The following is a 17152-nucleotide window of genomic DNA, read 5'->3' as shown; positions in this document are numbered from 1 at the left end:
CAGTGTTGGAGCATAGCATAGGGAATGCAATCTTGGGAGAATTAATAGAAAAGGAATAAATTTAAGTCTTCTGAAATATACTCATGTGATATCTCCCTACAGTAGTTTAAGGGGCAGGGACTAGGAGCAGCATAGTTGAAATGCTGTGGTTAACCAAATGTTTTACTTCTATTAAATATTGAAACAGAGGAGCAGATACAGCTTCAAAAATACATCTTTATTTTCCTAGGATGCCACTCATACCAAGGGGAAAGGTCTCTGTCTGCACTATAAACAGGACAGTTAAAATGTTTCACGCTAACCACTCAGTCAAAAACAGGAAGCAACCTGCAGTGAAAGATTACAAATCCATGTCTGCAAGAAGTGTTATGGCTTCATTCTCTGGTTTGCCATTACTCCATCTGTCATTCCTGTTACAGAATTTTCCCTGTGCAGGGCAGGATTTGAGCAAGACAACTAATGACACTAAGTTCTTGTATGGTGTGCAAAAGAGCTCATTTACATTCATGCAACTTAGTAGTTGCCTTATACTATTTTACTAGATATGTGATACCAGAATACTGAAGGCAGGTCTCTTCTGCAGCCATATGCTGTATTTCTTTAGTTCTAACGACTACAGTTTGGAATACATCAATGCTTTGGTATCTGACAGTCACAACCAAGAGTCTAGTTACCCAGTGGAACACTGCTGCCAACTTAATACGGGAAAAGACTGCTGTATATATAAAAAGATTAAAGAAATACTTTTTGTGGAAAATTAAAATTACAATTAAACAGATGCCATTCTATTTTGGAAGACACTTGGTTACTTTGTACGGTCAAACTTCTTGAGAATGAAAAATCAAGAGTGAGCTTTATTTGCCTTTTGCTGTCATAAAAATTACCAGAATAGCAATCAAATTGTGAAGTTAGCTACACTGAAAAGCAGTAAAGCTTGAAAGATAAATTCTACTCAAATGCAGTTTATAGTAAACATTAGCTAATATCTTAGTGTGGGGTGTCAATTTTGAAAACAGCTGTGGTACTGCCACTTAACGTTCTGAGTTTCAGGACATTTGCTCTTAATTTTTAAACCAGTGTAGTCTAGTGAAAAGGATAAAGACCTTCTGCAGACAAGTTATTTTGGATAGAAATACATGTGTAATGGCAAAAATGAAAACTAAGTTGCCTTTAAACCACTGTCCTTATTCAAAATGGTAGTGCTAGAAATGCTACAAAGGTGGGAAACTTCCAAGAGACAGTTTCTATTTTTCAGTAATGAATTGTAATAGTAAATACAGATGGCCTCACTTAAGCCCTTTAATAACATGCTGAATAATTTAATATACTTGTTTTTCACTCCCTCTGCAGCACACAGCCCTTTTAACCTTAGTCTCATTGCCAGCTTATTTAATCAGAAGTCTGATTCGTGTAGCTGAACTAGCTGCCATTTTCTTAAACAGCATAAACTTTTTTTGAAGCTGAGGCTAGCTTTGAGACATTCTTCTGCCTGCTTATGCAGCATCTGTTTCACTTATACGTGTTGTGGGGGGAGGAGGGGGATAGGGGAAGGATACAGAGGACTTTAATTCGTGTCCATTGATTCTGTGGTAGGTAACGAAGCTGAATCCTTCTGAATGCTTTCATAGAGTGAAGCCATTTCAGGATTGGCTCTGATCTGAGAAGAAAATTCAGCCATCACTGGACTTTTCTCTACTTCAGGGATGGTTAGTAGAGCAGCTACTGCCCTCATCGCTGACCGTTTCAGTTCATCCTGCTTTTCAAATTCCTGTTTCACTGAACCAGCTTTTACCTAAAAAAATAAAATACCGTCCTTAAATGGGATCTGGAAAACGATGAACATACACACAGTTGAAGTGGGAGGGAGTCAGAGGTGGGATATTTTCTAACTGGAGAGGAATTTATGGTGACTTTTCAAAAGCAATCCACGTGGACCTAACTGATTCAGAGAGAGCAGAATTAAACAGACACTGAGCATTGTTGAAAATGCCCACAGTAGTGGTACTTTATCATTATGATGATTATGAACAAGCTAAATTATGTACATGTATTCACAAAAGGCTATTTCTGCCTTGATACCTACACACATCTCCATTAGCAAGTGCTACATAGATACATCCGTTTAAGTTACACATCTAAAATAATAAAACCTGACCAAACTAATCAACAAAACTAAATTTCCTATTGGCAGCCAAGGTATTCATGACCTCAATTATAATTGCTCCACCTATATGTGAAGTTAATACTATTACATGAAATCTAGCAGCTGTGGTTACTTTTTCACGGCTTGGTTTTAATGTCTCTTCACCATAAAAGTCTAGAATTAGGTAAAAATGGCAACTAAACATCACCCTGCTATATGCATGCTGAATACTTTCCTGAAAATAAATTTGCTTTGTATTAAGTGTTTTTTTACACCTGCAAAGCCAACACAGCTATGGGAGAGGGAGCTGGATTCTATTGTGGCTTGCACATCAGCAGAGCTGTTTTAGTTCCTATTATAGAATATGTGTTACTGGTTGCAACGTGCAAGCTGACTTTGCAGGGATGGCAGTTTGAAAACCCATCCTTTTATTTAGTAATTGAGCAAGTCTGATACAGAAATATTTCAAAGCCATAAACATGGAACATCACATTTTGATAGTCATTTTTTCAGAGCAGAACAACAACTGAAGTCTCAAAACTCAAGTGATCTTGAGTGCTATTTACTGCAAGTATGGAAATAAGCCAACTATGATTTAAGTAGGTTGAGTTTAACCTCTAGACCACAGCACCATTTATTACTTTAAATATTTTCTGCAAAGGTCTAGTTTTTAAGAACTTGTGACAAAAATTCCATTCCATAACAAATATTTTAGCTATTGTAGGCCCCAAATTGGCTCATTTTCAGCAAGTTCTGACAAATTGTCTAAGGCACCAGACCTTTCAGAAACATTTAATTTTTGTTTTATTACAAATGTGAAATTCTTGCTTTCACCAGGGATTAAGACCCAGCCTGCAGTCCCAAAGCAGTGGTGCTTGTAGGCTTTCCGGATCTTGGAAAGTCTCTATTGCACGGAGAAGCATAGTACTGACTTTTTTCCAAAATCGCAGACACTCAACTGAAGCTTTCCTTTAATCTTACCTTAGTAGAGCAGGTTGCCCGCAGGGGTTCAATCAGTCGCTCTAGCCTTTGTAGAACAGCATTAGGACACAGCGTGGAGAGTCGAGCCAGCATGATGAAAGTCAACATCTAAAGGATTTTTTTTTTTTAAAAAGGCTGATTTAAAATACTCTCAGATCCCCCTCGAACCCAAAACCCTTCTATCAAGTCCCCATGCACTCTACTGCAACAATTTCAGACAAATCACCGCATCACATTGCATTGTTCTCTGTTGGATGGTTTTCTCTGCACTCATAAAGGGTATGTCTTTTAGACAGGGGCGGCTCCAGGCACCAGCGCACCAAGCGCGTACCTGGGGCGGCAAGCCATGGGGGGTGTCAGTCAGGCTGCCTTTGGCGGCATGCCTGCAAGAGGTCCACCGGTCCCGCAGTTTTGGCGGCAGGTATACCGAAGGCGTGTTGCCAGCGGACCTCCTGCAGGCATGCCACCAAATCCGCGTTACCAGCGGACCGCCTGCCAAAAGCCGCCTAACTGCTGTGCTTGGGGCGGCAAAATACATAGAGCCGTCCCTACTTTTAGACAAAAGAAAGGCTTAGATTCTAGAAAATAAGTATGCATCAAATTCCAAAGCATTACAGAATACACATGGCCCTTCTGAGTATTTAAAAACAGAAGCCAAATCCTGCAGCCCTTAAGACTTCTCTCATGCAAAATCTTGACGTCAGTGGGTATTTTGCCCCACTGAGTACTACAGGATCTGGCCCTCAGCAGAAGTCAGATTTGAAGGGGGCCAGAGGGACAAGATGATAGTACTTTTACAAGATGCAAGTGACAGTAAATTGAGCGTAGACCAGCCCTAAAAGGATTGAAAACTGTTCAGATGTTCATATGGTAAAACTAATGTGGACAGAGCTGAACCAATACACAAGCATTACATAAGCAGAGCTTATTTCTAAAAAGCTGTACTAGTATGAACACTTTATTCTAGTGCAATTGCATCCACACAAAAGTCATAGATTTCAAAGCTAGACGGGACCACTGTGATCATCTACTCCAACCTCCTGTATAGCCTAGGCCATGGAACTTCCCCAGAATAATTCCTAAAATGTATCTTTTAGAAAAAAAACAAACATACCATTTTGATTTAAAATGGTCAGTGATAGAGAATCCACTACAACCCTTCGTAAATTGTTCCAGTAGTTACTCTCATAGTTAAAAATTTATGCCTTATTTCCAATCTGAATTTGTCTAGCTTCAAATTTCAGCCACTGGATCGCATTGTACCTTTCTCTTCTAGATTGAAGAGCCCATTATCAAATATTTCTTCCTTATGTAGGTACTTATAGGCTGTAATCAAGTCACCCATTAACACTCTCTTTGTTAAACTAAATAGATTGAACTCCTTGTGTCTGTATCACTATAGGCAGGTTTTCTAATCTTTTAATCATTCTCATGGCTCTTCTCGGAACCTTGTCCAATTTTTCAGCATCCTTATTGAATCGTGGGCACCAGAACAGAACACGGTATTTCAGCAGCAGGTCACACCGGTGATAAATACAGAGATAAAACAACCTCTCTACTCCTACTCAAGATTCCTGTTTATGTATCCAAGGATCACATTAGCTCTTTTAGCAACAGCTTCACACTAGCAGCTCATGTTCAGCTGATTATCCACCATGATCCCCAAATCTTTTACAGAGTCGCTGCTTCCCAGGATAGGGTCTCCCACCCTATAAGTAAGGCCCATATTCTTTGTTGTTTACTTGTGTCTAGTTTACCAAGGAACCAAGATCACTCTGAATCAGTGAGCTATCCTCTTCATTATTTACTGCTCCCCCGAATGTCATCTGCAAACTTCATCAGTGATGATTTTATGTTTTCTCTCAGGTCACTGATAAAAGTGTTACATAGAGTAGGGCCAAGAACAGACCCCTCTGGAACCTCCTACTGGAACCACACCCACTCGCCAATTCCCTGTTTACAGTAATATTTTGAGACCTAGCAGTTAGCCAGCTTTTAGTCCATTTAACATGAGCCATGTTAATTTTATATTGGCACAGTTTTTTAATCAAAATGTAATGCAGTACCAAGTCAAATGCCTTACAGATGCTAATTACCTTTATCAACTAAACTTGTAATCTCACTTAAAAAAAAAAAAAGGTATCAAGTTAGTTCTGTTTTCCAGTAATTCATGTCGATTGACATTACATTTTAGTACTTTCCTTTAATTCTTTATTGAGTTCTGTATCAGCTGCTCCATTTTCTTGCCTAGGATTGATGTCCAAGGCTTATTGAAAATCAACATTACCATCCCGTGAGCTCCACAGCCAGCTCTTTAAAACTCTTGGATACAAGTTATCTGGGCCGGCTGATTTCAAAATGTCTGACTTAAGAAGCTGCTGTTTTTCCCTTCCTCTAGTATCTCTGGAGGATGTTAGTGTGTCACCATCATCATATGATGAGACAATCTGGTTTTTTCCTCAGATACAGAACAGAAATATTTATTAAACACTTCTGCCTTTTCTGCATTATTACTGATAACTATCATTTCCATCCAGTAATGGATCAGTACTATTGTCAGAATTATTTTTGTTCCTCATATACTTAAAATACTCTCTCTTATTGTCCTTAACTCTGCTGGCAATAGATTTCTCCTGCCCCTTTGCTTCCCTTATAAATTTTCTACAATTCCTAGCTTCTGATTTATATGCATTACTATCAAATTCCTCTTTCTTCCATTTGTTATAGAATATATTTCACAGCTGCTTTTACTTCTCCTCTAAATCAGATCAGGTTTTTAAACCAATGTGGCCTTCTTCCTTGACTGTGGCATATCACACCTTTCAGAGCCATTGTTTCAGGTTTTGCAAACTGATGCAGACATCAGTACATCAGTTGCACCTGGGTTATGTTTTCAAGGCCAGCACAGCAACTGTAACAGCTAGTAACTTTTTTTTTTTTAAATAAGAGGAAGCCTAAATACTAGAGAACAAGAAGGCAGCATGAAAAGGGTGCCGGGCACTGCACTGCCACACATCGGCGCAATCTGAGCCCTGGCCTTCACTGTAGTAAATAAGATCAAAACCAGTTACTTCCACTACGCTTGAACAGATAAGGAGAGGAAGTTACCCTAATGTCATAATGATCCTTAAGTCCATCCTCCACGTGGTTCAAGTATTCATAGATGTCCAGTCGGTCAAGGCAGCTTTCCAACAGTGAATACATGCACTCAAAGGCAGCTTTCCTCACATCAAGGCCATCATCCACTGTGTGCTTGAACGGTCCCATTTCTACCTTAAAAGGAAAGAATGATACACCTGGTCACTATCGGTGAGGAAGGCTCCCTACTGCCACATTTGGGCTACCAAGTTAATGCCTACTAGATGTTCTTCTCCCACCCAACTGAGCCCCAAGGGTTCCACCCAACTATTTGCTCATGAGAGCATCACAGGATATGCCTGTCAATTCCATGTTGACCAAGACATTGACATACAGAACTCATGAAGCAGCGGCACTAGTCTACGTACCTCCCGTATCAGTTCCCTTCTGATCTTAGTTTCATTGTATAAGTGGGGTAGGACAGTGTTTAGCATGTCTCGGATTAAAGAAGGCTTATTGTGAGCAGCAGAATTAAACATGGCTAAAGCAACACGTCGAACATTCAAGTCAGGATCCTGAAGAGTCTTTAAGAAGTCACCTGCAGGACAATTGCATAACATTTGTTTGACAGCATTAAATGCAATGTTTTAGTAGTTCTTCAAGATCTATCTATTGCTGATCCTCAGAGTAACATATGATATTTGAAGGAGCCAGGATATGAAGAAATCTTATACACAATTATTAAAAATAATTCTAGAGGCAAAGCTTATACATCGTCATGCATTTAGATCTATTTTCCCTTCCTTTTTCTGGGATAGGATTTAAACTATTTGAGGCAACAGGCTACATCAGGGGTATAGAAATACCAATGTGATGCTAGCCACCAGTGACTTCATCTGAGAGTCCAAGTAGAAGCCTTAGGTTTTTGTAGAGGAAGTTTCTTTTCGATGCTCAGCCTAGATGTCTCTGAAGCAGAGTTTTTGCAGTTTCTCTTTGATAGCTCTGAGATGCAGAGACATGGGTGTCCAACCTAAGAAATATTTTACAAGACACTTGTCTGTGAAGCCAGAATCACAGGGGTTTCATTCTCCACTAAATTCATAGTTTCCATTCATGAGTGATACACATACCTGAAGGAGGAAGGCCAGAACATATACTAACACTCACTCTGCAAACGCAGCATGGAACTCTAGATCTTTTTCGTCTACATTTCTCTGGGGTTAAATTAGTCTCAAATCAATTTGAAAAATATCTTACTCGCAATACAAAATAGGGCAGTGGTAGGGCCATTGATAGTGTACCAGACCTCATGTGCAGAGCTCACAAGATTTCTATAGGAATTGAAACTCACCTATGCAACCTTTAAGAAGTAAGTCAATAGGCTGTGGCTGATCTGAAATTGTGAATTTGATTGCAGTTACTACAGTACTTCGTGCATGCGGGGAACCTGCAACAAAGAGGGAACATAAAAAAAAATGTGTGTATATATTTTTCGATGTTTTTCTACATTTTCAAATATATTGATTTCAATAGTACAGTGTAGATAGTGCTCACTTTATATTGTTATTTTTTATTACAAATATTCACACTGTAAAAATGGCAAACAAGAAATAGTATTTTTTCAATTCACCTCAAACAAGTACTGTAGTGCAATCTCTTTATTGCGAAAGTGCAATTTACAAGTGTAGATTTTTTTTTATATAACTGCACTCAAAAACAAAACAATGTAAAGCTTTAGAGCCTACAAGTCCACTCAGTCCTACTTCTTGTTCAGCCAATCGCTAAGACAAACAAGTTTGTTTACATTTACGGGCGATAATGCTGCTCTTCTCTTATTTACAATGTCACCTGAAAGTGAGAACAGGAGTTCGAATGACACTTTTGTAACTGGCATTGCAAGGTATTTACGTGCCAGATATGCTAAACTTTCATATCCCCCTTCATGCTTCAGCCACCATTCCAGAGGACATTTCCATACTGATGATGCTTGTTAAAAAAAATGATGCATTAATTACATTTGTGGCTGAGCTCCTTGGGGGAGAATTGTATGTCTCTTACTCTGTTTTACCCGCATTCTCCCATATATTTCATGTTATAGCAGTCTCTGATGATGACTCAGCATGTTGTTTGTTTTAAGAACACTTTCACTGCAGATTTGACAAAATGCAAAGAAGGTACCAATGTGAGATTTCTAAAGATAGCTACAGCACTTGATCCAAGGTTTAAGAATCTGAAGTGCCTTCCAAAATCTGAGAGGGAAAAGGTATGGAGTATGCTTTCAGAAGTCTTAAGAGAGCAAAACTCTGATGCGGAAACTACAGAACTTGAACCACCCGAAAAGAAAATCAACCTTCTGCTGGTTGCATCTGACTCAGATGATGAGAATGAACATGCGTCGGTCTGCGCTGCTTTGGATGGTTATCGAGCAGAACCCATTATCAGCATGGAGGCATGTCCTCTGGAATGGTGATTGAAGCATGAAGGGACATATGAATCTTTAATGCATCTGGCACATAAATATCTTGCAATGCCGGATACAACAGTGCCATGCGAATGCATGTTCTCACTGTCAGGTGATATTGTAAACAAGAAGCAGGAAGCATTCTCTCCTTCCCATTACCTGATGACAGCTGCTTTTTCAGCCTGGGCAGCAGCTGGGATGGATTCACTAGGGCCAGTTTCCCCAAGCATTCGGCAACTACATTTCGTGTCCCCTCCTCTGTGCACTCGCAATGGTTGAAAAGCAGAGCCCAAATATCTTCCACATAAGGTTTGAGGCCATCTGCTGGGGAGGAGCTGATGACTTCTTTTAGAGAATGGAGTAGTAAGTATTGTCTCTTGGGCTGGCTTCCAATTTCCTTCAGCATAAAGGGAAGATATTCCTTAAGATTTCCAGCACTGATGTTCCCCAGAGCATAGGAAGCTGCTGATTTCACCTCTTCGCTGGGAGAAGCAAATGCTTCCAGTATTACTGTTTTGAGCTCCTTCTGAGCACTTAGGTTCATGGTGCGACCCATCTCTGCCAGCGAAAGGAAGGCTAGCATTTTAACAGCAGCACTGGACTTGGGGTTCTTCACATCTTGAATAAACTGGCTCGCAACCCTGGTGGCTTCTTTTGGACATGCTGATGAAAGGGCTGCCACACACTTTGCTACAGAGTAATAGGCTTGTTTATGTAAAGTCACAGATGCCCCACCAGGACTTGAGTATATGGGGCTCGTTAGCTGTTTCATCAGCTCTGCATAACCCATGTTGGCTGTCTTTGTTATAACCAAAGCTTGAAAGAAGTCTATTATGGCATTCAGTGCTCCTCCTTGTAGCAAAGGGGAGTGGACAAGCTGAAATAGTTCACAAAGAACTGAACCACTTATCTTGGATAAGGAAGATGGATAAACCTTAGCTAAGGTAGTAAGGAACACGATAGCCACCTGAGAAACATGCAAATCATTCTCACTAATTAAAGCAGGAAGCTCTGTCAGCACAGACTCAACCATAGCAGGCTTGAGGCTATCACTGTAGTTCTTAATTAATATGTCCAGAGCTGTCAGAGTGCTCAGTTTCAAGGCACGTTGATTCTTTCTCAAGAAGGAAGCTAGAATGGGGAATCCTTCCCCTAGAATAGGCCTTAAGTCTATCTTCAGTGGAGAACTAGCAATTAAGGTTAATGCTTTGACGGTTGTTAGTCTGGTTATTTCATTTTTCAGCCTTTCTAGAAAAATCTTCAAGGTTGGCGGGAGATCACCACTTAAATGGTCTCCAAGATTGCAGACGATCTGTCCCATGCAAGAGATAGCCCGTTCTTTCACCTCCTGATCAATATCAGCAGCTTTCAGTCTCTTTAGAGTACCAGAAAAAAGGTCTTTCACATACGGCTTGGCATCAAATGCACAAGATTTGTCCAAGGGCCGAATAACTTTCACAAGCTGCTGAGTGACCAGCAAAGCTTCTGATGTGATCTTATAAAAGGGGTCTCCAATACAGGTCACAACTGGAGGTAGCAGTGCCTTAATATGGGGATGAAACACTTCTGGTTGGTGGTTGCAGAGAAGAACATGAAGGAAAGACAGTGTATCAATCCTCATGTTAGAGGAGCTGGATTTATCAGCCAAGGAGAAAATAATACCTGTTCAGGGGAGACATTAACATATATTATCTTATTTCTTCAAATGATTTCACAAAGATTAAAAAACAAATTCTAAAACAGTTGGATACAAATCCAAATAGTTTCCTTTGCTCCACCCCACTGAGACCATGTCTACACTAGGAGTGCTTCCCCAATACAGGAATCCCAATACACTATATTGACAAAGCACTACTATTGTGGACACAGTTATACCAACAAAGCTATACTTTGTACCAGTATAGTAAAGCCAAAAAAACAATCTATACAGGGAGAAACATAGCTATGTCAATAAGGGATTATACCTCATCACACCCCTGACCAACAGAGCTCTGCTGGGAAAAGCTCCTAGTGTAGACATAACTTGATACACATGCATTCTCACAGTAGCTGTTTATGTTTTCAGCTAAGTGACAAGTCAGAATATAGCCAGTCCACATGGCTGCACTGGAGAGCTACAAAAGTATTTTACAAGTACTTTAACTGGATAGCTATAAAACCACCTGTCAGTATTTGTAGGGTGATCTGGGGAGGAATTATTTAGTGTAGTACACAGGGTTATAACTAGAAGTAATAAGATTAAATTAAGAAAAAGGAAAAATCTAGGCTGAACACCAGGAACTCCTGCCATTGAGACATATCGAGCTGTGGAAAATCTCAAAGAAAGGAGTGGAAATAACTACTTGGTTTTTGCAAAATTAGACTGGACAAAAACGTTAGAAAAAATGTACTTTAGAGAATAATCCTGCATTGGCGCAGGCAGGCAGGCAGGCAGGCAGGGAGAGAGAGAGAGAGACTGACTGACTGACTGACTGAATGCACTAATGGGTCTTTTCCATATCTAACTTCTGTGATATTGTCTGAAAATTGTTTTTCAGATGAGCAATCAGTAAGGTATTTCCAAGAGTCCCATTTACCACCCCCAACGCAATTTATTGTTCATATTTTCTGTTGTCTCGTGTAAACATACAGGAATTGAAGGTCATGGGATGATCAGGGCCAGAGGGTATTGAAAAGGCAGTTTCCCTAAACATTTACAGTAAGGACAAGCCCAAGGTCTTGGTAGGACCTCAATGTTATGAGTATTTCAACATTCTTGGATGTTCACCCTTCACTAATTTACAAGGAGGGAAAGTTGGGTGAAAAAACTTGTGGGCCTGCAAATTAAACCCCCCAATAAACATTTTTAAAACGTTCCATGAGATTAAAAGAAATAGAAAATGTCACCGCTATGGCCCCAATCCTGAGCTCAAAGTCAACTGACTCCAGTTTCAGCAGGAGCAGACCCTGTACCTTTTTAGTGTTTATAAATATCCAGAAATTTAAAAAAAATTAAAAAAGGCAGGAAAGAGAAACATGTCATTTAGAAACCTTATAGCACTGAAAGTGGAACCTTTAAACGGAGACAACCGCTCCCTACCATCTCCCAGCCAACAAACCGGTTTTACCAGGCATTAATGCCGGGATGTGATCTGCCAGGCAGCCAGGAAGAACATTGGCCAGTTCTGTAAGGAGACTGAAGCACCCTTGCCTCGATTTGATGCTTTTCTCTTTGAGCTGCTTGTGCAAGGCCTTGATTATGTTTGGAACCTGCAGTTTTAGAAAGCAAGAAGAAAAACAAAAAAAGCCTCATAGGTAACCAGGGCCTTTTTGACACAGAGCTATGCTAGTAAAGCAGTTTATCCAGCTTAGCTACACACATTAATAATTCAGTGTGAGAAGAGAGAGTGATCAAAAATGAATATGTTCAATGGTTTAGTAAAGGGAGACTCTGGAGAGTAAATTAGAGACTGACTGACTAAGTGAATGAGAAAGAGAGAGTGAAATGAAGGGGTGGCTATTTAAACTCTTCTATTCATATATTTTAAATTTTTTCTTTTTAAATTCTATGAAAATATTTTAAGGCAAAGCTTCTCCTCTAGTGCCACAACCTCAAAACACAGCAGAATTGCTCAGTGATCAGCTTGGATGCTTCTTTAACAAGGAGACGGAAGTGAAACTGACCAGTCAAGTTTCAACAGTCTGAGTTGAACAAAGGGCAAAATTAAACAAACTGGTGAAAAGCAGGCTAGAAGTTAGATATTAATCCTGAAAGAAATTTAAGGACCTGATACTGCAATTAGATCTGAACAAGTGGACCTCTGCAGAGCTCCAGCAAAGCCCACCCCCACAGAACCAATTACAAGACGAGGTATATTAGCCACACAGATATTTTCTTTTTTAAATATTGAATTTGTTTACATCAGTTACATTAAATGGGCAGAAAACTACATTTTGGAAAGGATATAAATCCCTCTGCTTCAGGGTAAAAGACAACCGCTAACTGATGTGGGCTAGCAAGAGGTTCTCATGAGCACCTTATTCCCTAATAACTGATGACAGTATTTCTTTCATCTTCCTCTGAAGCATCTGGGACTGGCCACTATAGGAGACAGGATTCTGGCTAGATGGAGCCCTAGTCTGGTCTGGGGATTCCTACATTACTAAATTATGTTGACAGTACCCCCATTAGCGTATTTCAGAATTTAAAAAAATTGGTAAAAAACAAAACAAAACAAAAAAAACGCCATGGCTTCTAGGTTTTTAGTTCAATTAACTGTGAAGTATGTACCCTGCATAGTTACAAGAACACAAGCATACAAAGATATTATGAAACACTAGCTAATGGCTCCTGTAAAGATCAGAGACCAATACAGTGTTAATGCTCTGCCACACCTATACATTGTATCCGAAATTTATCTGACTTCTAATGGCCTAAATCTGATATGTTTGTGCAATAATTTATTCAATAAGTTCCTGAACAATGACACGTCTGCTTAACTGGAGCAATTGCCACAACAGCCGATGGATTTTACACAATGACTGAGGTGGTACACTAATGTCTGCAAACCCCTTCACAGCAGTGTGCAGGTATGACTGATTATCCCACTCAGTGGCCCTGGGTTCACTTCAGGACACTCTTTTGGTTTATTGTCGCTGCTACAGGAGTCAAACAATTATAAACATGCCACCATGCTACAGCTATGGCTAATTTTAAAAGTACACATTTCAAGAGTTAACATTCTTCCAGCACATTTTCCTCCTGTGAGCTACCAACAGTCACGGTGATCACTAAGGGCATGGCCACACTATGATTAGCTTAGTGTTAACCATCCTGCTGAAACACAGTTGAAATGGCTGTTGGTACAATAGTTCTAGCATGGCTTCCTTGTCCGGCATGGATTGACATTTTTCTGAGAATCATAGGGTGGGAGTGGTGGAGGTGGGTCAGTCAGATAGCTTTCCTAGCACGGATCACACGAGGGAAAGGTCCCTGTCTACAATGGTCAAGGAAACTGTTGCTGAGCATGCTAGCATCAGCCATTTAAACATTGTGGTCCTATCTACACTATGAAATTAACCAAGTTTAGCGACTGTTAAGAAGCTGACATCATGGGGTTCGAAGGTGCTATAATTCTGGGCTGAAATATGTCTATAAATCCAAGAATCAAACAAGCAGGGGCGAAAGCTTTCCATCTTCCTTATACTACTCTTACTAAGAGACAAGATCCTTCTGGTAGCCATGTTCCCTGGCTGAGCTATTGCACACATTTGTTGATGACAAGTCTTCCAGTTCTTTTCACTACTATTCAACTTAATCTGGCCTACCTCTTTCTCACTCACCTGGTTCTGAAGCATGGTGAGGGGTATCTCTTCCTTGCCTCCTGCATCTGAAGCATGTAGCCAGCTCTGTATGGGCTGTGTTTGCTTCAGCAAAGAGATATAAGCACAGAAGATGTCGGCTTTGACGTTCTCCTCTCTTTCCTTGAATCTGCCAATCAAAACTGGGGATAGAGTCTTGTAGAAATCCTGAAGGAGGTCGTGCCGGGTACTGACAATGGCTTCCAGGCACTTAGCCGCAGACCTGCGAACTTTCCAGCTAATGTCATCGTCATCGCTGTACTCGTCGTCACTCTCTGGAAACAGTGAGTGGGGAAAAACACACCACATTACAAGAGAAACACAAGTAGAGAATCACCACATGCCCCCGACTTTCCCTCTCGCAGGTCCTTTCTCCTCCTATTGAACTCAAAAGTGAACACGAGATAAACAGATGCCAATAATTAACATGTTTCTAGGAAAAATCAGATCTGGGTTATTCTGGACAATTTCCAGTGTCAGTCATCAGAACCCAGTGCATTATAATGGCTCATATGTGTCACCACTGCCCTGTGGTGGATAAAATGTCTGACTGATTCACTATGTATCGGATCGCATGGACCTCTAGTGCCTGAAGGTCTCCCTGTTAACTACAGCTACTGGAGAGTCCACTTTAGCTCATGTTGTAAGGGCTTGTGTTTTGAAGGGGGGATAAGATCTCAAGTTCCATTTATTTTAAGGCCAGAAGTAACCATTAGGGCAATCCATTATGAGGCATAATACAGGTCACAGAACTTCACAATTTCTGCATTTTACCCCATGACTTGTGGATGAGCAGGAGAATCTCTTTTAGAAAGGCATCCAATCTCGAAAAGGTATCACATCCCGTCGGATGCTGTTCCAATGGTTAACTCCCCTCACCGTTAAACATTTGTGCCTTACTTTCCATTTGAATTATTCTAGCTCTACTCTGAGTCATGATCAGGGGCGGCTCCAGGCACCAGCATGCCAAGCCACAGGGGGCGCTCTGCCGGTCACCGCGAGGGCGGCAGGCAGGTTGCCTTCGGCGGCATGCCTGCGGAGGGTCTGCTGGTCCCGCGGCTTCAGCGGACCTCCCACAGGCTGCCGCCGAAGCTGCGGGACCGGGGACCTCCCGCAGGCAATCCGCCGAAGGCAGCCTGCCTGCCGTGCTTGGGGCGGCAAAATACCTAGAGCCTCCCCTGGTCATGATACCCTGTGCAGTGACAGAACTGGCACACTGTGGAACTCATTCAGTACCTGAAATGTATTAAGTGCACAACTGATGCGACCTGGGCCTAGAGCATGAAACTTGACATGCCTACCTCAATCTATCCCTAACCCCACTCCTTTAAAAAGAAGCTACTGAGAAAGACCTGGATCAGAGGTGGTGGCAGTTGTAACCAATGTCAGCCTGAAAATAGCAAGGCCTTTTTTATTTTTTGGATTATATGTAGTTTCACTATTTTACACTGCTCTGTTTGGGAACGAGTTTGGTACGCAGTGCCTCAGCAGGATGTATTCAAAATCTGTATATTGGCTACTAGGAGTTCCCCTCTTCACACACGACAGAGCTGCTAGCACTAAACAATCCCTACAGGCAGGAATACAGATACGCAGCTGCATTAAAGTCACCAGTTCCAGCAGATAAATAAAAGACCATCAGGGGAGGGTCCAAGAGCCCCAGGAAATGTCTACAAAGCAACCGGGAGGATGCTTCCCAGCTCAAGTAGGAAGATGTGCACTATTCTGCTTGAGCTACCACCGAAAAATGGCAGTGTGGCTGCAGCAACGTAAGTGGTACCTGAGGCTGGCCACCTGAATACAATCCCACCTGACCTGCCTGAGCTGCTGCCTATGCCACCTCTGTCACACTGCTATTTTTAGCACACAAGCAGAGGTAGCACCGTCTCTCTATCCATGCTGGGAAGTACCCTCTCAGCTGCTGTGTAGACATAGAGTTGATGCCTGCCAGCTTGCAGTATGCATATAAAATAGCCTCACTCAAATGCAGGAAATGGAAGTCTGAGCATCATTTAGCAGACTGCAACCAACACTGGCATTTTAGGGGGATTGTTTTGAATTTGGGCAATGACAGCAGCAGAGCAGCAGCTAATCGAGATACACCAGTGCTAGGGCTGGTGAACTGTGGGCATTCTGTGCCAGACACCTGCATTCACTGACAACAGCAGAGGCAGCATCTCTTCAGTCTTGCTCTCTGCCAGGCTAGTTTATGGTGTCAATTCTAGCAAATGCCATCCTTCCATGAAAAGGGATGCCAGTGACACGTGGATCAGGAAAGACACAACAGTAAAGCCCCAGGTTTGGAAATCATTATAATTACAGCACTGAGAGAACTAAGCAGCTGTACACTAGTTTGGGTCAATGCAGACATTGTGAGGAAGAAGGTAATGCCATAGAGTGTGAGTGAGGAGGGGAGAACTGGACCTCTTGGATACTATGTCAGCAGTTCTACTAAGCATAGTCATCCTCACAAGCAGGCACCTTGCTCTTCATCCTCCCCATTTTCAGTTTCCATCATTTCCTCCTCTTCCTCCTCCTCCTCCTCATTGTCATAGTTGTAATTTGGGTCATAAGTAATGTACTTCAGGCACAATCCCATCACACTAGGGATGTGAGGGCCTATTTCCTTTGGACACCTAGCAAGACAAAAACAAAGCCTAAGATTAACTGGAAATAAGTAATTTTTATATCAATCAGCCTAATTCATTCCACAAGATCCCAAAGTGTTTGACACAACTATACACACGTATTACTGAAATGCATTCAACAGTAAAATTTCCCTTTCGCCACAGTGCATGAAGCAGGGTCATGTACCCACGTGAGACTCCAAGAAGTGAACTTCAGACTCTCATTCTCCACTACCTGGGATTCTCCCTTTAAAACAAAAAACAACAACAAAAATGCTCCCCCCAAGTTCAGTCCCCCCTCTCCTCCTTAGGCAGCTCTCTAACTCTTCTCCTGAAGGCCAACCATCTCATCAGAATTAGTGTATGAAGACTGCTGCACAGCAGTCCCGTCTCAAGAGCACCATTCCCACTTCCCACCCCTTCTACAGACATCAAAAGTCTGAGCCAACTCCTTCCCAGTCACCTGAAGGACTCAAATGTCCTCCAAGAACCGGCAGTAAGTGAAGTTCAGTCAGAGTGGGT

The 17152-nt window shown here is 41.4% G+C and overlaps 1 protein-coding gene across 3 annotated transcripts in view; it reads right to left on the bottom strand.

The window, feature by feature from the left end:
* Positions 1-196: 196 nt before the first annotated feature.
* The window catches only part of LOC123374083 (cullin-associated NEDD8-dissociated protein 1-like), a 32040-nt gene continuing 15084 nt past the window's right edge, over positions 197-17152 (bottom strand). For all 3 annotated transcript variants that reach the window (XM_045023541.1, XM_045023543.1, XM_045023542.1), the window contains exons 7-15: positions 16485-16639; positions 13986-14278; positions 11771-11912; positions 8823-10325; positions 7554-7649; positions 6631-6800; positions 6233-6397; positions 3125-3232; positions 197-1792 (exon numbers count right to left, since the gene is read on the bottom strand). In XM_045023541.1, the coding sequence (XP_044879476.1) occupies positions 1565-1792; positions 3125-3232; positions 6233-6397; positions 6631-6800; positions 7554-7649; positions 8823-10325; positions 11771-11912; positions 13986-14278; positions 16485-16639 (2860 nt within the window). In that variant the 3' untranslated portion in view covers positions 197-1564. The remainder of the gene's footprint in view (positions 1793-3124; positions 3233-6232; positions 6398-6630; positions 6801-7553; positions 7650-8822; positions 10326-11770; positions 11913-13985; positions 14279-16484; positions 16640-17152) is intronic.

The sequence above is a fragment of the Mauremys mutica genome, chromosome 7, assembly GCF_020497125.1.
Source record: "Mauremys mutica isolate MM-2020 ecotype Southern chromosome 7, ASM2049712v1, whole genome shotgun sequence".
Taxonomy (NCBI): domain Eukaryota; kingdom Metazoa; phylum Chordata; order Testudines; family Geoemydidae; genus Mauremys; species Mauremys mutica.
The sequence above is the reverse complement of the archived record's forward strand: the minus strand, read 5'-3'. Positions and strand labels throughout refer to the sequence as shown.